Source organism: Capronia epimyces (assembly GCF_000585565.1).
Source record: "Capronia epimyces CBS 606.96 chromosome Unknown aczIQ-supercont1.2, whole genome shotgun sequence".
In the NCBI taxonomy this organism is placed as follows: domain Eukaryota; kingdom Fungi; phylum Ascomycota; class Eurotiomycetes; order Chaetothyriales; family Herpotrichiellaceae; genus Capronia; species Capronia epimyces.
Genome location: NW_006912905.1, coordinates 1,436,899 through 1,457,865, shown reverse-complemented (window position 1 = coordinate 1,457,865; position 20,967 = coordinate 1,436,899). Strand labels below are relative to the sequence as shown.

The 20,967-nt window shown below is 52.6% G+C and overlaps 8 protein-coding genes across 8 annotated transcripts; 5 read left to right on the top strand and 3 right to left on the bottom strand.

Moving 5' to 3' along the window:
• Positions 1-293: 293 nt before the first annotated feature.
• Positions 294-2,240, bottom strand: A1O3_02341 (uncharacterized protein; the record flags this gene model as incomplete). The annotated part of the gene is made up of 2 exons (XM_007732482.1): positions 294-2,120; positions 2,175-2,240. 2 exons carry the CDS (start codon positions 2,238-2,240, stop codon positions 294-296), a joined length of 1,893 nt encoding a protein of 630 aa, XP_007730672.1.
• A 505-nt stretch (positions 2,241-2,745) lies between these two features.
• On the top strand, positions 2,746-4,041 carry A1O3_02340 (uncharacterized protein; the record flags this gene model as incomplete). Its single annotated transcript, XM_007732481.1, has 2 exons — positions 2,746-3,199; positions 3,251-4,041. 2 exons carry the CDS (start codon positions 2,746-2,748, stop codon positions 4,039-4,041), a joined length of 1,245 nt encoding a protein of 414 aa, XP_007730671.1.
• A 117-nt stretch (positions 4,042-4,158) lies between these two features.
• A1O3_02339 (uncharacterized protein) lies at positions 4,159-5,052 on the bottom strand (the record flags this gene model as incomplete). Its single annotated transcript, XM_007732480.1, has 2 exons — positions 4,159-4,754; positions 4,881-5,052. 2 exons carry the CDS (start codon positions 5,050-5,052, stop codon positions 4,159-4,161), a joined length of 768 nt encoding a protein of 255 aa, XP_007730670.1.
• Positions 5,053-5,495: 443 nt separating this feature from the next.
• A1O3_02338 (microsomal epoxide hydrolase) lies at positions 5,496-6,396 on the top strand (the record flags this gene model as incomplete). Its single annotated transcript, XM_007732479.1, has 2 exons — positions 5,496-5,549; positions 5,677-6,396. 2 exons carry the CDS (start codon positions 5,496-5,498, stop codon positions 6,394-6,396), a joined length of 774 nt encoding a protein of 257 aa, XP_007730669.1.
• A 748-nt stretch (positions 6,397-7,144) lies between these two features.
• Positions 7,145-8,523, top strand: A1O3_02337 (uncharacterized protein; the record flags this gene model as incomplete). Its single annotated transcript, XM_007732478.1, has 6 exons — positions 7,145-7,474; positions 7,550-7,675; positions 7,736-7,817; positions 7,881-7,987; positions 8,061-8,344; positions 8,403-8,523. 6 exons carry the CDS (start codon positions 7,145-7,147, stop codon positions 8,521-8,523), a joined length of 1,050 nt encoding a protein of 349 aa, XP_007730668.1.
• Positions 8,524-10,329: 1,806 nt separating this feature from the next.
• A1O3_02336 (uncharacterized protein) lies at positions 10,330-11,265 on the top strand (the record flags this gene model as incomplete). The annotated part of the gene is made up of 2 exons (XM_007732477.1): positions 10,330-11,125; positions 11,177-11,265. The coding sequence occupies 2 exons, from the start codon at positions 10,330-10,332 to the stop codon at positions 11,263-11,265; spliced, it is 885 nt and encodes a 294-aa protein (XP_007730667.1).
• A 5-nt stretch (positions 11,266-11,270) lies between these two features.
• A1O3_02335 (uncharacterized protein) lies at positions 11,271-12,048 on the bottom strand (the record flags this gene model as incomplete). Its single annotated transcript, XM_007732476.1, has 2 exons — positions 11,271-11,937; positions 11,990-12,048. The coding sequence occupies 2 exons, from the start codon at positions 12,046-12,048 to the stop codon at positions 11,271-11,273; spliced, it is 726 nt and encodes a 241-aa protein (XP_007730666.1).
• Positions 12,049-12,738: 690 nt separating this feature from the next.
• On the top strand, positions 12,739-20,349 carry A1O3_02334 (uncharacterized protein; the record flags this gene model as incomplete). Its single annotated transcript, XM_007732475.1, has 1 exon — positions 12,739-20,349. One exon carries the CDS (start codon positions 12,739-12,741, stop codon positions 20,347-20,349), a length of 7,611 nt encoding a protein of 2,536 aa, XP_007730665.1.
• Between the last annotated feature and the right edge of the window lie 618 nt (positions 20,350-20,967).

Below are 20,967 nucleotides of genomic sequence, written 5' to 3'. Positions count from 1 at the left end.
CAAGGCTACGGTACCTAGGGAGGGGCCTAAGGGTCAATCTGGCCTTGCTGAGTCAAGATGTAGTCTCGGCGCCAGTCGGCAGATGGCGGGGGATGTTGGATACGCGTTCTGCCTCTCTTCCTAACAGCAGAAAAGTCTCCGAACCGGCCAAGACGGAGCAAAATTGGGCCGACCGACGTCCAGGGCCGCGAACTGTAGAGCCTCGTACGTCGGCATATACCATCGGAAGCGGACGCGTCTTCGTGTGTGAGTAATACACTGGCGTGTATGCTGCTTCGAAGGCGTCATGTTGGTCAGGACGGCACGCCCTCGTACTCCCACCCATCATCTCCTCGTCTGCGACTTCGGCTGTTCCTTCGATGTTCATTGCATTTCACCACCAAGGTCAGCACCGTCAAGACAAGCACAATCAACGCCGCAATCGTCGGAATAAGGACTTCTCGCTTCTGGTCCATGTCCTGTTCGCCAACGTATGGACATGTCGCATTTGGCCCTCCCGTCACCCAGCAGTTGACTTGGTCAAGGGAGTTGAAATTGATCCACACTCCAGAGAGGATGGAGTCGACATCGTCACCGCCTGTGTTGGTGTCGTTCAAGATTTGACGATGCAAGTATGTGTTCTCCAGCCCCGTCCGGGGTAGATCGAATATCGTATTTTCGGGACAAGCATCTGGGGCTGCGTCAAAGGGCACTGTATACGTGGACAGTCGCCAGGCATATGGTTGACTGGCAATGCGGCAGGCGGCCCGGTGCTTCTTCGAGCATGGATCTATCCGCCAACGTCCCAGATATCCGCTGGTCGTATCGATCACAGCACATCGATAATCATTATCAGAAACGTTGAGTGGCTCTCCGGAGGCCCATCCGAAAGCAGTGGATTGAGCAAACCTCTGGTACAGGTCTAAGTTGTGCTGCACAGCGGAGTTTCCGAGGGTGACGTTCAATATCGGAGATATGCCGCATGAAGTCAAATTCTGGCCGAGGCTCGACAAGGTGTCCATATTTGTCTCGCTGATAGTCGCAGTGGCCCAGGATGAATTGACTTGGGAGACAGTCGTTTCGCCTGGTTTGTAGAAACAGGCGTCTGTCAGGTTGCCGTCACCATCGCCATTCTTCGGATACCTCGACTGTATATACCCTGCAGCAAAGATGTGATTCGAATCATCCTGAAAATCGTATCCCTTCATCTGTGGATCAACGTCGCCCCAACTCACGAGAAGTCGCCTGTTGTCGGTAAGAATAATCCATTCACCACCCGGCCAGCCATTCTGAGTGATGGAATCATCCCCTTGCCCAGACGTACTGAAATAACTAGTGTCTGTGTTGGCACCAAAGTCATCATGGAACCAGGATCGGTTGAGGTGATCACGGTCGTTCTGTAATTCGTCAGGCGTGAAAAGCGCTTGGGGAAATCTGGACTTGAGCTGCGAGCCAACCAGGTCGTCGGAATCGGGTAGTCGTCCGTTCGCGGGAGTCCGCGCGGGATCTAAGGGGGCAGTGAAGGGAGAAGCAGCGTGAAGATTGATGGTCAAATAGTGTAATCGCGCAGTGATCGTGTCGGAGGTTTGATCAAAATAGTCCTCATACAAAGACATTAGCGCATCCAAATTCAAGTCCAAGCTGCACTTGTACGGTCCCAGCTCGAGCAATGAGGTGCCGTCAACACCCGTTGTGGTTGGAACTGGCGCTGCACTTGTCTCGGTTCCGGTCGGCGTCGGACTGGGAGTCGAGGAACCAGCATTACTCGAAGTCTGTCGTTTCCCGAGCCGAGGATCAGCAAGCGCGTTGATGGCCGGGACGGTTTCATCGGGGATAAAAGTAGAGGCTGCGGCGCTGGTGGCGGTGATTGAAGACAAAGCTGACAGGTCGACACTGTAACCACTGGTGGCATTACCAGCCAGTGGTGGGAGTTCGACAGGACACAGATTGAATTGACGGTTGATGTTGTCCCAATACAAATCGAGGATGAGATGTTGGAACTGGCTCGCTAGAAGGTCGGAAATGCACGTCTGAGTGGGAATGTCGTCGTAGACTCCATCAGAAAAGCATGCCTTTGTCAGATGGGCTCCGGGGCCTGTTATGAAATTGATGGGGACTCGTGCCGCTGCATCACGGAGAGACTGCTGGACGTCAGCGATGTACAACAGTGTTCATCGGGGCTCGTGGGAGTCTACCAGGAAAACCGTGCCCCAGTGCCCATTTGGCACGGCAGCTGGGTCAGGATCATAGTTGAGCGACATGGGCTAGGAAATTGCATGCTTCAGAACATCTTTGGTCAAGTGTTGGCTGGAGGGGAGTGGTGCCTGAGGTTGTGGTCTTGTAGAGCCCTGGCGCAGTCTCGAGACGACGGTGGCAGATTGCACACACCCAGCACAACTCTCCTTGAGGCGGCTGTTCGATTGTGAGTAAGTCTTTCGCTGTAGGGATGTTCAATGGGCGACGGGTGATGGGCGATGGGTGATGGTTGATACCGAACAACTGGAGCATGGGCTTGAATGCAAATGCAGTGTTGCACCGCCACACTCTCGTGGCTTGACCTCGAATTTTTGACGCCTCACTAAATCTGTACTCCGTAAACCAAACCGTGTCTTCTCCCCGAACGATCAGATCGCTGAATCGTGCCCTTTCCTTCCACCTACAATTCTTATCCTTCCCAAACTTGTCCAACGTGTGCCTGTCTTCCCGCTCGTCGAGACCAGGCTTCTTCCTCAAGGTGTTCTGCGCGGCTGGGCATCAGACACCACTATGGCATCTCCCGGCCCTCCTCCAGGGCCTCCGGGTGCGCAACCCTTCACGCCGCAACAGATCCAGCAGATGATAGCGCTGGAAGCTCAAAAACGCGGCATGACCATTCCTCAATTCCAGGCCTTCCAACGTCAACATATCGAAACCGAAGCAGCCAAAGCCGGAATGAGCCCTCAGCAATTTATTCAGATGAAGCAAGAGGAGGCCAGGCAGGTGTACATGCAACAGCAACAAGCCCAGCAACAGCTACAACAGGGCCAACCCCAACGTCAAGGGCAACCTGGGCAGGCTCAGAAGCAACCACCACAAGGAACCACACAGGTCCAACATATCCCTGTCAACGCCAATGTCGAACCTACGCCAGCTGCTCTAGCAGTCGCAAAGTTTCTCCGCTCTCAAGATCTGAAGACGCGGACATGCATATTCAACGGACAGAGAAAGGACATGTTTAAAGGTGAAGAGGCTCAGGGTTGCAATCCAATCTACTTCGGCTAACCGTCCCCAGTCAAACGCGCATTCCGCGCCCTCAACTCCGATGCCTACAAGAAAGCCCAGAAGAAGAATACTCTCCTTCCCAAAGTCGAAAACGACCTGGAAGCCCGCGCTGCCCTACAGCTCCTACCGCTCTCCATGTTAGCCCTTCGAGTCTCCAAGAAAGACCCTCATGAAGGACACAACCATGCCAAACCCAAGAAGGAGAAGAGAGTGAAAGGACTGTGGGAAGTCAAGATTGAACAACAGCAGGATTTCGATCCCATGATGCACTATGTCTGGCTGTACGAAGGTCCACAATGGAAGACCAAGATCTGGGCTGGTGTTGTTCTCCTTGCAGTCTTTGCAGCAGTCCTCTTCCCTTTGTGGCCACTTATTCTCAGGCAAGGCGTGTGGTATCTCTCGGTCGGTGCGATGGGACTGATCGGTCTATTTTTCGCCATGGCCATTTTCCGCCTCATCCTCTTCGTCGTCACCTTCTTCCTTGTTCCACCCGGGCTCTGGCTATATCCCAACCTCTTTGAAGATGTGGGTTTCTTCGACAGTTTCCGTCCATTCTGGGGATGGCACGAAACGAAAGACGACGTCAAGCGGAAAAAGAAGGAGAAGAAGGCCAGAAAGGCCCAGAAGCTTGCCTCGGAATCTGGTAAAACCGATCTTGCACCTGCTGGCCCGACTGAAAGTGCAAAAACTGCCTCTCCCACAAATGGCTCTGCCATTAGTTCGTCGGTCGAACCCGTATCCGAATCCACTCCGGCCAAGCGACATGCTGCGCCGACAGTTGAGGAAGTTAACGATGAATGAGTTGTTTGAATGTGCATGGCTCGGCGTTGAGGGTATCGTGTGGTCAACGCATATCCAAAGCTGTATCTGTATCGACAAGCCGGCATTGCCGTTGAATCAAAACATTTCGGTTGTGGTTCAAGTCAGGTCCATCAACAGTTCCAGTTTCTGTCTGTCGGTCTGTCCAATTTGTGGCTGTGACGAGTCTGTGACCTCGGTCCGCATCGTAGACGATTTCTGTATTTCCGCCACTCTTCCTGTGACACGTGCAAGCAGGATCCTCATCCGATCCAGCTCTCTGCTCAGCTCGCCATCTCGAGTGATCAGGTTTGGCTGGACATTCTTCTGTGCATCGTCGAGTGGCTCCAGCAGCGTTTGTAGGTATCGGTACCGCGCCACTTTCTCCTTCAGCTCATCCCGCTTGCGACTCAACTGCAGCAGTTGTCCGCGCAGGCGGGTGTAGGCCTCTGCATCCGCTGTGTTGCCCTCATAACCTGCATCAAGGTGCAGATGGGTGTATTGTTCCGGCAGACTCCCGATGGCGCCCGTGTCTGTCAGCTCCATCTCTTTTCTGATGGCCACCGCCTCCAGCGCCGGTCCCGGCTCATCTGCAGCGTCTGTCTGTGACTCTGTGGAAATCCGGTTCCAATACAACGTCTCGATCTGTTCTGCGACGTGCCGCTGCGACTGCTGCGAAAAGACCATGCGGTTGTGCTGCTTGATCTTGTCGTTGACTGCAAACGCCGCAATGGTCAGTGTTTGGTCTCGTCTCATATAACGCCAGGAAACCGAACCGGGCGGCATTGAGTTTGCCCCGATGTTCTAGAGGGGACCACCACGGCACTGGCGTAGCGACGTACCTTTAGCAACGACATCCTGGATCGCCCTGTCGCTGAGCCGACCGTCGACTTCGGCCCGTGGTGCTAGGTCGCGCCATGTTGTCGACGCTTCGAGCGGCGCAGAGAGCTGGCGGACCTGCGCGCGGATGAAGGCCGCCTTGACCGCGGTGATGGATTGTGAGTGTTCGTCCATTGTGGATGGGTGGTTAACAGCGTCGGTCTACGCAATTCATTTGTTGAAGCACGGCCGGCTTGCTCGGGCTGGGGGCACCCCTCGACGCGGTCTGACAGACAAGACGCGCTTCATAGAATATATTGATTGAACTGCGCGGCTGCCGGTGAATGATAAGATAAGATAAGATAATCTGCGTTCGGGGTTGTTTCGTCCGATCATCTACTCTTCACCTCGGCTCAACCGTCACAGAACCGCAGTCAACTCGGCTAAACAAACAATGTTCTGTCACTGGGACCGGTTCTTTGGTTCTTTGCAGCAGCCAATGTTCACAATCAATATAGCTGGGCGGAGCATGTGAGAGATAGTACAGGTTTGCTCATTCGACTCCGATTTCGAAGTGATACAGCTGGGTTGGCTTTGTGGGCGTCTTTTCCGGGAACGGATCTCTTTCCTCCATTGACATGGCTTCACAACCTCGTCCGAAGGTGCTGATGTTCGACATTGGTGGTGTCTGTGTGAGTCTCCCTTCTCAGGCTGTCGCAGGGTTATTTCATGGCTCGAGTCTCCAGCACCAAGAACATGCATTCTTTTGGCTCCGGAGTTGTACGGAGGACTAACCTTCCTCTCTTTCTTCTTCGCCAGGTCGTCTCCCCCTTCCAAGCCATTCTCGACTACGAAATCCAGCACGGCATCCCCAAGGGATACATCAACTACGCGATCCGCGAACTGACGCCCAACGGAGCATGGCACAAGCTAGAGCGCGGCGAGATCCCCAACGACGCCAACTTCATGCGCGGCTTCAAGGCCGACCTGGAGCGGCCGGAGATATGGGCCAAGTTTCAGCGCGAGAGGCTCGGGGTCAAGGAGCGGTCGAGAGTGCCTCCGGTGCCGACGATCGACGCCGAGACGCTGTACTGGACCATGATGAGCACCGCCCGTCAGCCGGATCCCTACATGTACCCGGCACTGAAGCGGCTGAAAGCTTCGGGCCAGTACAAGCTGGCGGCACTGTCCAACACGACCATCTTCCCCGACGGCCACGAGTACAACGTGGTCGGGCCGGATGATGTGCGGCATATCTTTGAGATCTTTGTGAGCAGCGCCCACGTCGGCATGAGGAAACCGAATCGCGACATCTACGAGCTTGCGCTCAAGTTGATTCGTGAGAGGTGGGGCCACGACATCGCGCCGCACGATATTGTCTTCCTCGACGACATTGGCGAGAATCTCAAAACCGCAAAGAGTCTGGGTATCAGGACCATCAGGGTCGTTCTCGGTAGGACGAACGAAGCCGTCAAAGAGTTGGAGGCCGTTACCGGTCTGCACCTACTGGAGGAGCAGCCACCGACGGCCAAGTTATAGATATTAGATTGCCAATGTCGGAGCCACTCTGGAGTCACCGAGCAATTCTGGCCAGCAAATCATCCCAACCTACTGGCCTACACCATGGGCGTCAATGCGTCGAGGCATAGCTTCTACCTGGATAAATCACCGCCTGAAGAACCATATACTGCCCATTCCCAAGCAAAGGTTGCTCGCATGACCGATCCGGGGTCCTCTGTACGTTTCACACTACCTGTAGTATGTGCTCTTGCCTTCCGCCAGTGGTCCTAGGAGCCTAAGCTGCTATGACAGGACCCTGCGTAGTGTCGTTGGTGTCATAGACGAACTCGTCACTGTCACCCAGCACCAGCCACGATCCGCACTCCGTACGGATACTCTGTCCAGCACAACCGAGTCAAGGCTATCGCCCCTATTCAGATTCAAACCAGTTTATTGGGCTTAGTAATCAGTTGGTAGAGATGTTGAAATGCCTTGCCCAGCTTCTGCTTCTCCTACATCTCGGTACAAGGGTGAGACTTGGGGCACGCTGACTTGATAAGGGTAGAGAGAATCCCGATTGTGAAGGATACGCCAGGGGTATCATTATAAATCCATCATTATAAATCACGTTATAAATCAATGTCAATGTTCTACGGCGTCGTGTCAATATCGGACATGAACTCCGAGTTGTCGGCCATCTAGATATACCGACTCCCCTCGCCTCGACATCTTCTCCACTGCAGTACTGTTAACGTGGTCCTGCTCATCACCCGCTACTCAGCCCGCCATGTCACATCGGATCTTGATCACCGGGGCCTCTGGCTATCTCGGAGGCTCACTGCTGGCTCGCTGGGGCAGCGTGGCCCTTCCGCCATACGACCGGCTGTACGCGCTCGTGCGCACCGACGAGCAGGCCCAAGCCGTCAAGCGATACTCTGCCGAGCCTCTCCGCTTCGAGGTGAACGACGACGCGGCAGTGCGCGAAGCCATCGTCAACAATAAGATCACCATCGTCTATTACCTCGTGGATGCGCTGTCGGCGAAGCCTCAAGCCAGTTTTATCAAGGCCCTCGCCGAAGTGAAGGAAACATCGGGCATTGACGTCCATTTCTTGCATGTAGGTGGCCAAGGCGTCGGAACAGCCTAATGTGACGATCAATTGGTCCAGAATCTGACTATCTCGAACTTGAAGACCACCGGAGCCAAGATCTTCTCCAGCCATGCCGGCGCGCCGACGGATCGGCCCCTCTACGACACGGAAGAGGACTTGTATGATATCCAGAAGGCGCAGAGGCCGCCTGTGCCGTTGATGCAGGAGGTAGGTCGCAAGCTGCGAGCCAGGGCATACTATGGACGAGGGGTTAATCGGTGACAATAGGCGATCGATGCCAATAACGCCGTCATTGAGCGAGGCGAGGCCCTGGGTGTCCGGACATACATCTTTGCGCCCTGCATAGTGTGTGAGTACTCTCTTTTCTCGCACAACAGGAATACGAATCCTTTACTGATCCGGTCGCTTGCAGACGGCAAGGGCGAAGGCTTCGGAAACCCGATATCCATCCAAACGGTCGCCATCATCAAAGCAGGGCTGGGGGCTAGACGGGTTTACAGCCTCGATGCTGGACGTCCGGTGCGTGCAATGTGCATGCTATCCTATCCTAACAGGGTCCCCTCTCTCAAGATTGAGACTGACTGTTCACCAGACGTGGCCCGTCTGCCATGTCATAGACAATTCGACCCTCTACCTGGAACTCCTGCGCGCGATCTTAGCTGGCAAGAACCCAGGGAGCGGTAAACACGGCTACTATCTGGCCTCGTCCGGCAGCGTTGCGTGGGCCGACCTCTATGCCGCCATTGCGAGAAGCCTTGCTAAGCGCGGTCTGGTTGATGATCCCACGGTCGAACAGGCGTCCGACGAGGGTCTGGCACAGATGGCCGCCGCTCTGGGATATCCGAAGGAGCTTGTTCATTGGGCTCTGGGAGGAGAGTGAGTCTCCGATTGACGTTTTCTTCTTCGATCATCAACATGCTTACGTCGTCTCCAGGTGCACGTTCACGGCGAAACACGGCGAACAGATTGGTTGGAAACCTCAGTATCCACCTCACCATATTCTCGAGGCCGCTGATGATGAGGTCGAGTTGGTCCTTTCTAGTCTTGGGCATTAAGTCTCTGCCGCTCCAGGATATGCCGAAATGGAATCGAGAAATCTCAGACCACACTTGTCTCCCTGCCGGCAGATGCAACGACCTAGCTCTTCTAAGATTGCATTGACCAGACTAGTGTACTTTCGAGATGTTGTCGTCTGCTCTTCATGAAATCCAGGATTTGTAGAGCCTTGAGATCAGGGCATGAGCGACCAGGAAGCCAAGGTGCGTCGTAGAAGGTATGTGAGTGTCAAAGCTGACCATACTGCTAAGATAACATTCCTATATCCCATCAGCGGGTTTGCTAACATAGCACCGGTGAAGAGTGTTCGAACCCAAGTTACTAGTTCCTCCCCTGTCCTGTCACAAGGCTGTGAACACGCGCTGACCACACATGACAAGCGATTCTGCCGGCACCGCCTTCACTACCTTCACTAGTCACCTGCAGAAAGGCAGCCTGATATATTATTCCCGCGCATTTCTCCTCAACAATTAGAGGCGGCTCCTTATTAGGGTCTATTGGTGTATTGGTTAATCCTACTCCTCAGCGACGACGGCATGCGGATGACCTCTAAATTGTTTGGGGCGGCTCCTTGTTAGGGTCCATTGGTGTATTGGTATTGATCCTACTCCTCAGCGACGACGGCATGTGGATGACCCCTAATCTGTTCGGAAAAACCACTCATCTTGAAAACCACTCATCTTGACAAGTTTCGCTCTCCTCGAACCCACCGCAAAGAATTGTGGCTGGTTTCAAGGAAAAGTTTTTTGCACCTTTGAATGGGGTTCAATTCGCAGTGGTTTTTGGTTCGTGCGATCGTTGAGGTTGGTAGGGAATGACTTGGGTTAGTGGTGTGGTGACTGTGTCCAGACTCGGTTCATTCACTGTCGAGGTAGAGGCCGCCGTCACCCATCTGAGTGCAAAGGTATCGACACTTAGTACTGCTGAGGTGTCACTCTCTTGGTTCGATCCTCGACTTCGATGCCCATTTCTTTTTGCGTACAGGTCGTAACAAGCAGGTTGTGTTGGTGCCATGCGACCTGTGAGGCGAGGACCTCGAACTTGACAAAGAGAAACGTCCACTGTGACTTTGTTGGCTGAGCCCTGAGCCTCAATCGTGCCTTGCAGTCCTTCTTGATCCTTGCTCCCACACACTCTCTCTCTTCCTTAACTGCTCGTCGCTTTCCTGTCCTCCCGGTAATCCGTTACTTCAGCCTTGTATCTTGCAGCCCTTCTCGCAACAGCGCTTCGCCTCCTCTCCTCCTTATACTCCTGTTCGATAACATCGGTCAGTCAACATATAGTTCGACCTCCTCGAAATGGCTGCTGGCAGTGTCACCCTTGCGGCCGAGGGCCATGTCGCTCGCGTCGAGGCTCCCGTCACATTCAAGGCCTACAGGTCCATGTCTAAGATCCCTGAGGTACTCGTACTGGGGTTCGGAGCTGGATAAACATATTTCCGGCAGAACGGCTTAGGCCAGGGTCGGTCCGATGACGCTGTCACGCGCCGACCAACGACCAACGCCAGGCATCTGCAATCTCGTAATTAACATGCCTTGGAACTCGAACTCCGATCCTATTATTATTATTATTAATATTGTTCTTTCTCAAATAACTGCCCCTGTGCCTCAGTCCCTCGTTTCCAGCCTGACAGTGTTTGCGTCTGTGACCTTCTGTGACCTCCATGTTGCACCCCTACCCCTAATTACCCATAGTATGCGTTTCAAGTTCGCGGCCTTAGAATCTGATATCTCCAGACTCGGGCCACGACCACCGACCACCGACACTACCGCACTCTCGACCAGCCGAGATCAGTGACCATCATGATGTCCGACTCATCAGCCCCTCCTTCTCCCGGGATCATCCACGAATTCGCCAGAGATCGGGGTGAGCATGGCCATGCCCGGCATGGGCATCAGAATGGAGACGCGGTGCACTCTGCCCCGCCGACAATATACGTCCCGCCGCAGTATCTGCCTGGAGGGAAGAGATCACTTTCAGGCGTTGCAATCAGAGCCTTCGGGCTGGGCATCGGGCTGGGCGTGTCGCTCATCCTGACTCTGGGTCTGGCCTACTGGGGCTACGGGTTGTGGAGGGCTCCGTGCTTTGTTGCAACACTTGCATTATTCCATTATCTAGAATTCGACATGACGGCACGCTACAACTCGCCCGACGCGTCCATCTCGTCGTTCCTACTGTTGTCCAATGGCGTGGCCTACGCGGCCGCCCACACAGTGGCGATGCTGGAGTTGTTCGTCCGATACTGGCTGTACTCCGACTACAAGCCACGGTGGTTGACGTTGCCCTTCCACGTTCCAAAAGTCTTGCCGACGGTCTCATCCTCGCTAACCGTCGGGTTGGGGCTACTCTTCATTTTTGTTGGCCAGCTCGTCAGAAGTGCTGCCATGAAAAAGGCCAGGACAAACTTCAACCATGTGGTCCAGTGGACCAAAAGGGCAGACCATACCCTGGTGACCGACGGCGTCTATGCCTTCTCGAGACATCCGTCGTATTTTGGCTTCTTCTGGTGGGGGGTAGGCACACAGATATTGCTGGAGAATCGGATCTGCTTCGTAACGTACGCGGTGGTACTGTGGAAATTCTTCCACCATCGGATCATTCGTGAGTGTGGCCGCGTTAGTTAGCCTCCTGCTGTGCTGACACTCTCTCCAGACGAAGAACGACACCTCGTCTCATTCTTTGGTCAGGATTATCTCGAATACCGCAAACGCACGCCCGTTCGAATACCGTTCATTCGATGATATGCTCAGCCTTCCTCTGAATTTTTCCTCTTGAGCTTTCGAGCTGTGGCCTTGTCCTTGGCCTCGACCTCGGTGGTCTTGACCTTGGCAGGATAGTAGACAGGATTCCCTGGCTGTTCAAGCCATGAAACATCAACCGCGTCAACCATTTCAGAGACAAAACGAAGCAAAGTCTCTGCGCCAGGAGCCCCCTCTTCACACCCAAGTACTCCAACTCGTGGTTGTTGTAACGCCAGTGCAATTTTTGCTTCCGCCTGGGAGGTCAGCTCAACCAGTTTGGAGCGGTTAGATTTGGGAGCCGAAGTAGCCATCAACAGTGGCAATGAAGAGATCATGATGTCTGGGAGATTCTGGCGGCATACGAATACAACCGAGAGATTAATCTCTGGTTTCCCCGGTGGATTGCTTGTGGTCAGTGCAATGTTGGCTGGCTTGCGAGTATGAGCCAAGGACTCTAGTCTTCGGACTGTACTATTAAACCCAATCGTCAAATGGTTGTAAAGTTCCGGCATCCATTCTGGAACCGAGCCATTTTCTGTCTTGTGTGTCTTTCCCGCCCTTCCTCTGCCCTTTGACTGTGGAATGTAGTCCCGTCTGAATTCACCAATAGGTTGGAGGAGAGGAAGTAGGAGTCGCAGGATTGCTTGTTCTTGATCGGCCGAAACAGAGGGCCTGACAGAAGATTAGCTGCAGCATTCTACGGAGTACATGAAGTAACACTTACCATGGTGGATCGGGATACGGCAACGACAAAGTATGCACTGGCTTTTTCGGTTTGCTCATTGTCAAGATGCGCAGGTGAGATACATGCTGAGATGAAAGTTGGAGGAGGGATGACGTTGAGCGACGAGAATAGGCTACAACCATAGAACTGCACTGCACATAATTGGCCATCCGCCTGTCGCGCCAAACGCGGTCCCAAAGCGCGCCACCGGGCAATGGCCAAAGGCCAAACGTCCTTGAACTTTTTATCCAACGCCCCATTCAAGCCAACTAAACGGTAGCCTGGTCAAACCACTGCATTTCTCTTCCATCCTCACAGGAATCACTGGGCGTTTCGCTCCTAGGCTCATATCGACAGTTCATCACTCGGACAAAGGCCCCTATCATAACTTTGAATTCCGCTTTGTACCCGCATCAAACATTCAACCCTCTGCCCCGCCCCTCATCACCACCTCTCCTCTCTCTGCCTACCTATTTCCTAGTGAAATGGATTCCGCGGACATCTTTCCATCCTTCTACAACCGACCATTCTTTCTCTGAGTGTCGGACCTTGTATGTCGTGCGGTCTCGCCCTCTAGACGGACAACCTGACATTCATCAACCCCTCAGCCTGTTTGCTGGTGGCAGCCTTCTACAGCTGTGCCAAGACCTCTCACTGCCTGACTGGATTACGACTTCATCTTATACTGGTCTAGTCACCCTACATTTCGCGCTCTGCATCGCGAACTGTCCAGATGCCACTCTTCTAACATGCCGTCCTCAATGACCGACTTGTCGACGCGCAATCGCAGCGACTCCGGCGAAAGTTCCGAGCTGCCAGAGCATGAGCACAAGCGTCCGAGGCTGAGTGACACGGAGCCTGATGAGACACATATAATGTCCGATCTTCTGCACATTGACACTCATCCTGCGCCTGCCGCCTCAGACAAGGACAGCAATGGTCATGAGGAAGGAGGTCATATCCATAACCCCCCATTACCCCCTCGAGCTACGGTCCCCGCTGCTGCCGTCACCGCCATCTCTCCTACCAGCAAAGTGACCATTAACACCCGTCCTCTATCCTCTCAGTCTGTCACACAGCCAACTTCACGAAACATGCTGTCGACCTCACCTACCTCGGAAGTTGTTTCTATCTGTGGCGATGGAACTCAAGACTTTAAGACTCCTACTGCCCCAAATGCTGATCCCCAAGATACCATCTCAACCCCTTCTGCAGGGAGCAAAAGCCCTGAAATTGAGATTGCTGAGGTGGAAGATTTCGACCAAGACCCTGCACAGACGAGATGGACTGGTCGTGTCGGGTCCGGTGCCAGAGAGTCACTGCCTAGAACCATTCAGCCCGGACATGTTTACCGCACGTTTCCCTTTGCGCACGAGATGGCCCCTGGAAGTACTCATCGCATGGTCACTAGAATGGCAGATCGGTTCCAAAATGCTGGCCCGCAGGATGGGGACATATTCCGGCAGGTCAGGAAGTGGATGATCGACTTTGTCTCTACATGCGACAAGTTCACGGCAAGCATTTACGACGAGGATCGGGAATTCTGGCAGCGGCTTCCAGACCTCGTCGAAAGCTTGCTAAGACGTGAAGCTGGCCCCCCTGCACAGGCTCGAACAGATGATCTTGTTGATTTCTTTGTCGCGTATGGACAACTCACCAAGCTACTCATGGACTACGACACACTTAGCCTACGGGCATTCTCGGAAAATGCAGACCCACGACGCCTGAAACCCCTGGTGTTGGTGTCTGGGACATATCTACAACCACTAGTCTGGCTCTCGCAAAGCAGAATACCCTTTTATGAATCGCTGCGAACAACACTGAATTTCCATGTGTTGCAGTTCCTCACACTCCTTCTCGATAGACTGGGAGACCACTCAGCAATAGCATTGTTGCCATCCATCTCCGCACTACTGTCAGAAATATGTGCAGTCCTACCCAAGAAGCCTGACTTGTTCCGACACGTTACCTCATTACTGCTCTTGACCATGCATCTCATGGGCCCTCTCGCGAGGACCGTCACTGGGGACGTGGGCTATGACTACTCGGCATTTTCACACCTCGATTACATCCGGGATGATGCCGCCGGAATCATACTGAAGGCTGACGACATTGTTCAGCAGGCCATCGTAAAGCAAGCCTCCTGGCTGAACCTCGAGACCGCCCCGAAGATCATCGAGTTCTTAAGCCCACTGATGGCATGCATAGCCGTTGAGGTTCCGGCAATCGGTCGGGACATCATTTCCTCGGCCGGTGTTGGCTTCGCTGATTCTGACCTTACGGATTTACCCAGCACAATGCCTCACGCCTGGAAGTTCAAAACCCTACGGAAATTCGTCACGAACGGACGGATGGAGCTCAGGGTATACGGCGTGGATGTTATGTCGAACGATCTCATCCAAATCTACAGAGAGCACATCCTGGGAAAGCCGCCGCCTCCAACGGCAAATCCTTTGATTCGGTTCTTGGTGAAATTCATTGACGAAAATCAGCTTGTGGACTATATTGTCGGCGTTGACTCACACCCCCAAATAATCCGCCGGGCCCCTAATATTGTCGGCTTTCTCTGTGTCTCTGGAACATACACCGAAAGCCATACCGACATGATCTGGAAGACAATTGTTGAAAGTCAGGATCCTAACACCGTGCATGAAGTGTTCAACCTCCTGCAGCAGTGCTTTCACGTGTATGACATTCATGCACTGTACTACATCTGCAGGAAACTCCTGGAATACCCTTTTCAGCGCCTTGACATCCACGCCCTGAATTTTATTATCACTGTCTTTGATAACCTCAAAGGTCATCTCGGTTCAGCACCATTGCAGTCTACCATCGTGACAACCCCTATCTCGCGTCAGTTATGTATCAGATTGCTGCGAGAGGCGTCAAAGGAGGAAAATATCCCATTGGAACATGCTGTCTATATCCGACGAGAGTTTCCTCAACAAATGATCAACCTTCTCGCCTTAGGTCGAGCTGAAGCCACCGAGGCTACCGTCGACGAGGACGAGCGGACAACGCTTTTCAGAGATGCTGCCAGCAACATCGAGGCGCACAATGACGAATCCACTGGCGACGTGCAAGTCCTTACCTGTCTCTTGAAGATGCTGACAAAAGGCACTATTTTGAAGCTGGTTCAGAAGTTCGAGCTGTCTACCCTCCTGGTCGCCGATTTTGTACATCTGTACGAGCGATATCGTATTGCAAGCGAGCGGAATGAACCACTTTCAGCGTTTGAGGTGATGTACGAAACCAGATCGTCACTTCTCTACCATCTCATCGCCCTGGCACCGGAGACATTCTCTGACGATATGGTGGGATCACTCTGGTCGTCGCTTTTCGCTGCACATCAGCTTTCTGCTTCTATTCGAGCGGGGGCCTGGGAAACCCTGAACTTCGCAATGCGCCCTAGACAGGAAACTGCCTTTCTAGATTTGGTCATTGACAAATATCTGCAAACTCTCCGCCCCCAGGATTACAGCGAAAGAGTGTTAGATTTCATCAAAGCCTCCGTTTATTACACCGTTCGACGATCCCCGCAAGCCCCGCAGGAATCTGGCGACGTCGTCATCGTACCAGGAATCGAGAGACTGTGGAAGGTGATGCTTGAAGCACCACCAAATACCGTCGAAAATGAAGCCACGGACTACATAATAAAACAATATCTGGACAATCCTCTTGTCACGAGGTGCTCAAAGGCGGCGGTAAATGCAACTCACTCTTCTCTTGTTGATCGCTGCGTTCAGCAGGTTATAGCATCAGCCTCAAAGCTCAAATCATACACCGATGGCACCATGAGCGGTGAAGACGAGCCTATGGTTATCATTGCATCTGAAGACGAGATTCGCGCTGAAGAATTGAGATTTGACCGGTCGCTCTTGTTCTTGAGAAAGTTCCTGGAAGGCATGAAGTCGAGACCACGGTACAGCCCAGTCCCTGGTCAACATGAACAGGGTATGCCAGAGTATCAGGACAGAAAGGGTGAATATGTGGAATTGAACGTTCAAATCTATGGGAGCAAATATGTCTCAAACAACATGCAAAAGCTCGCCGTTGGCTCGGAAAATACTGGAGACGAACTGTTCAAGTATCTGTCTAACGCTAGTGGCTTTACAGAGTTCACCGTCTACCACTATGGACGTCAAATCCCTCTGAAAGGTCGAAGTTCCACCATAGCAGAGTTAAAACTGTCTCGGGGACTTCTCATCCTCAACAAGACCGCCAATAGCCTAGAGACCGTTCCTACGCGCCCGGCTCGCGCTACGTCTCCTGTGGATAACAAGATTATGCATCACTTTGACGATCTGTACGATCTCTTAGATGCAGACGAACGACTTTCAAGGGAAGTCTACAGTTTTCTCAGCCTCTTCTCGGCCCAGAATGAAGTGGTTCGGATCGTGCGATCACGAGAAAGATTACCTACGGATCTCCTTCCTCCCAACAAACCATTCAAGCTTCTGTACTGTGCAAGAGCACTGAGGTCCTGTATCGAAGATGAGTCATTCAGTTCGAGCCCAGAAACTCAGTTTCTGGTCTACAGCATTCGGACCATCGTGGCCGTTTTCCCGAGGCTGGACTTGAGCAACCCAGGCGATGCCCTGCAAGTTTCAATTACCCATGGATTAATTGAAGCGCTTCTTCTTGCGTTCCGGGCCAAAGTATCCCCAGAGATCTCGCGTGAATACATTGAAGACCATAAAGAGTTTGCGGTGCAGATGTCAAGGCTTCTGCGCTTCTCCTTGAGGAACTGTACTAGCAGCACAGGTGAACTGTCAACGCCAGCCATGGTCAAACTGATTATGGAGACGTTCATTGAAGCTTGCTTGCACGACGAACGCATTTGGGATCATTTGGGTGCTGAGACAACGTTCGGCGATTTGGCCATGACTGCCTTTGTCAGTGATCCGCGTGTCGAGGTACGACACTCACTCCTTGAGGTTGTGGTGGGCTTAACTGGCGCTGCTGGCATCAAGTTGCAGCTCAAGGTCAATAATCCCCGGGCGCCGCGATCTCGGTTCCCGCCCACGACCATTGAAAGCTGCCTGTCGCATATCTGGGAAGCCCTGCTCGCTGTTCTACCGAACGCCTGCCAGCAACCCGAGCGCTGTTCCGAAGTTTGCGAGACAATGCTTTCCATCCTGAGACGAATTGGCAAATCCTTTTCGATCCCGAGTCTGCGTCGACACTTTGACCAGTGGAGTACAATGCTGGTAAAACACAAACATGTGGAGGTTGTGGGTCAACCTTTGAAGGACCATGTTGTCGCCACTCTTACCAAGCTTCTGCTTGAGTGCTCCAAGTTGTTGAAGAATGCAAATGCTTTACCATCGAGCAGCCTCGTCATCGACAAAATTATATCGCGGTTTCTTTTCCCTCCACTATCTGAGGCCGGATTGGCGACAGAGGACACCATCATGGTGCCGGTACTCGACATCACTGTGCGGGAGAATCTGTACAGCCTCATACTAGCTCTGTGCCAGGATTCTCAAGACATCGCGGTTGTTGTAACCAAGCTGAGCGACGATTTGCTTCCAGATGACTTTTTCGAGCCGCTTTTTGGGCACGACCGTCAGTGTCTTCGCTCGGAGGTTGGCTATGCTGGTCTACGCAACCTTTCCAATACATGCTACCTCAATTCCCTTTTTTCGCAACTCTTCATGAACGTTGAGTTTCGGGACTTTTTCCTTATCAGAGCAGGCCTGCATGATCCAAAGCAGAAACTGGTCTCGGAACTCTCAAAAGTGTTTGCTCACATGCAAAACTCGTACGAGAAGTCCATTGATCCATCTGGCGCAGTCGAAGCAATCACGACCTATGAAGGAGAGCAAATCGATGTCTCGGTGCAAATGGATGTGGACGAGTTCTTCAATCTACTATTTGACCGGCTCGAAGGACAGATCGACCAGCAAGCGAGGGATGTCTTCAAGTCTATGTACGGTGGGCAGTTGGTTCAGCAAGTCAAATCCAAGGAGTGCGAGCATATCTCAGAAAGACTGGAACCTTTCTCTGCAGTGCAAGTGGAGATCAAAGGCAAAGCACGACTAGAAGACAGCCTTCGTGCTTATGTCGAAGGTGAGGTTCTACAAGGCGAGAACAAATATTCTTGCACTTCTTGCGGGCGCCACGTGGACGCTGTGAAACGGGCTTGCCTGAAAGATGTTCCGGACAATCTCATTTTCAACCTCAAACGCTTTGACTACGACATCATGAATGGAACGCGAGCAAAGATCAACGATGAATTTCAGTTTCCTGATACACTTGACATTGCTCCATATACTCTTGCAAGACTCAGCGACGACGAGGAACCGGGAGAACCAGACTATTTCCAACTTACAGGTGTAATCGTCCATTCGGGTACGGCAGACTCAGGACATTACTATTCATTTATCCGTCAACGACCATCTGCGAAACCAACTCACGAATCCTGGGTCCAATTCAACGACCAGGACGTTGGCGTTTTTGACCCCAGCCTTATGCGGGAGAGCTGTTTTGGTGGCAGCTCTGACGTCCCCTTCTACCCCATGCTAAAGTTCAACAGCGCATACATGCTGTTTTATCAGAGAACCTCCAGCATTCAGAGGGTCGAAGAGCAATATCGTCAGCATGATGCCGTCAACCCTATCCGTCTTCCTCTACCGCCGGCGATGGAGCAATACATTGCCCAACAAAATGAGCTATTCTTACGGTCATATTGCGCCCAGGACGGTGCGCACGCACAATTCATTCGTCAGTTGCTTGATCGGATGAGAGCCGGGGTAGACGGATGCAGTGATGACCACACTCTCGAGTCCAGTACCATCGAAATGGCTTTAGAGTATGTTCGACAGATCTCGGGTCGCTGGAAGGAGTGTCCGTCGCTTGAAGACACCATCAAAGCCCTAATCCAATATTCCGAGAAGTGTCTGGACTGCGCCAAAACCATCTCACAATGGTTTTCTCGTAATCGAATTCTCGAGGATGTGATTGTCCGGAGCCCGTACCAGCTCGTCAGAAAGTCTTTTGCTCATCTCTTCTATGTCGTGTTCAATCGCCTTCACTTGGCCAAAGAGATGATGAGTACTACCGATGAAGCGTATGCTCAGTTGGCAGCCGACTATAGCAGGTCTCTTTCGGATTGCGTCGCTCAACTGTCCCACGCATGGGATGTGGTGACCAGGAGTGGCCGTTGTTGGACCGAATACTTCAGCATTCTGAATAACATTCAGGAATTTGGAGATGATGAGGCGATGCTCCTTCTTGACGAGGACTACCTTGAAAAATGTCTCGACATAATCATGATGCATCTCCACAACCCGATGGAGTTTTCGATATCTAGGAGATTGAGAGCACGATACGGTGTTTACTTGGCGGCACGCGAGAGGAACCGACCATTCAACCATGGAGTCCTCATCATGTTTCTGGTCAATCTGTTGCTGAGGGTTGATCTACACCACATGCCGGATGGAAATTATCGCGTTTCTGACAAGAAGATCGGTCTAACTCCCCGTGAGCTTGATATTCTGGGAATCGCGAGAGTACCTCCCAGTTTGGAGTGGCTACGACGTCTCATCGCTGGGCGTCAGGATCCCGCAGCGATTAACAGTCTTGTGGCGTATCTGGCCGGAGATCGAAGTCTTGCTGGGTCTCTTTCGGATGTCCTACTCAGAGGGTTAAATGATCGGATGATCAATACTGCCATCAGATTCCTTCGGCCGGTCTTGGTCTTCTGCGAGAATTGCCATTCGGAAAATCAGATTCTTGACCTCGTGCAGTCAGCGCTGGACAGCATTGCCACGGTGGGTGTGGATTATGCTAAGGACTATTTTGACTTTGTTGATGCCCTGATGAAAGTTGAAAATCCGTACATTCATGCCAGCGCAGGTTTCATGGAGGAAATAGTGTTGCAAACCGTCCAGCACTGGGCACCCATATTCCTGCTTGCACCTAGCGATAATCGAGGCAACATCCGACTCGCAACAGTGGACATGTTGACACGGATACTATTCAATCCTCTACACGCTGCCGAGGACCAAGATCCGCGAGTCGTTCGGGCCCTTCGTACGGTCTGTCAGGAACTCGCATGTTGCTCGCACACATTCGTTCAAGGCACCTTTCTGAATCCCCGAAGCCGAGATATTTCGATCCTCCAGCCAGGTCAGGCGAGCCAACTGATTGATGTGGTGGAGCATTGTTTGAACTTTTTTGACGTCGACAATGTGATTCAGGAGGAAAAAGTTGGCGAGATCCAGACTGCCATGGCTGCCTTGAGGGCGAAAGCTGAGTCTGCTCTTGAAACACTGAGCTCAGCAGAGTGGCAAGAGAACAGCAGTGAGATGGCCGAGCTGAGTGGAGAGGACTACGAGGACGCGCTCAGTCCATGAAGGGGCCGAGGACGTTCAGTTGTTGAGACGGAACAATTGGAGAGGTTAGGCGAGGCGTCATGCACCGGGTTGTTGTGGAAGAGTCCATAGGGCAGCTATGGAGCAGGAAACGTGGCGGCGATGGTGGATGGTTCGAAATGACTAGAAAGCTAATATCGACGAAAACATGAACGACGAACGACATGCATGGGGACGATGAGGTCCAAGGCGAACAATGGAGACAGATTTCTTTTGTTTGGGTGTCGAGTTTTCCCCAAGGCGTTGGGGACGTCGACGACGAGTCTGCTGGGATGATCACTGCACGCTTGTATGTCTGTGTACCTGGTCCGACACTAGGGCGCCGAGACGTGCGTTGGATGGGAAGCGAGGTGATTGGAGTTGGGAGAGATGTGCAAAGAGGGCTTTCTTAGCATGATACGAATGACGAGTACCGACCAAGAAAACGAAGAACTATGTAGGAAGAGGTTGCTGCCGAGTGCGCAGCCCAGTGCCGGCAAATAGATTTCATTTCTTTTGCAATTCGTGACTAGGAGCACCTCGAACTGAGAAGACATCCTTGCACCCAGTTCGTGTGGGCAGGTCCATCCGTGTAGACTGTAGACGTTGGATGCTGATGTC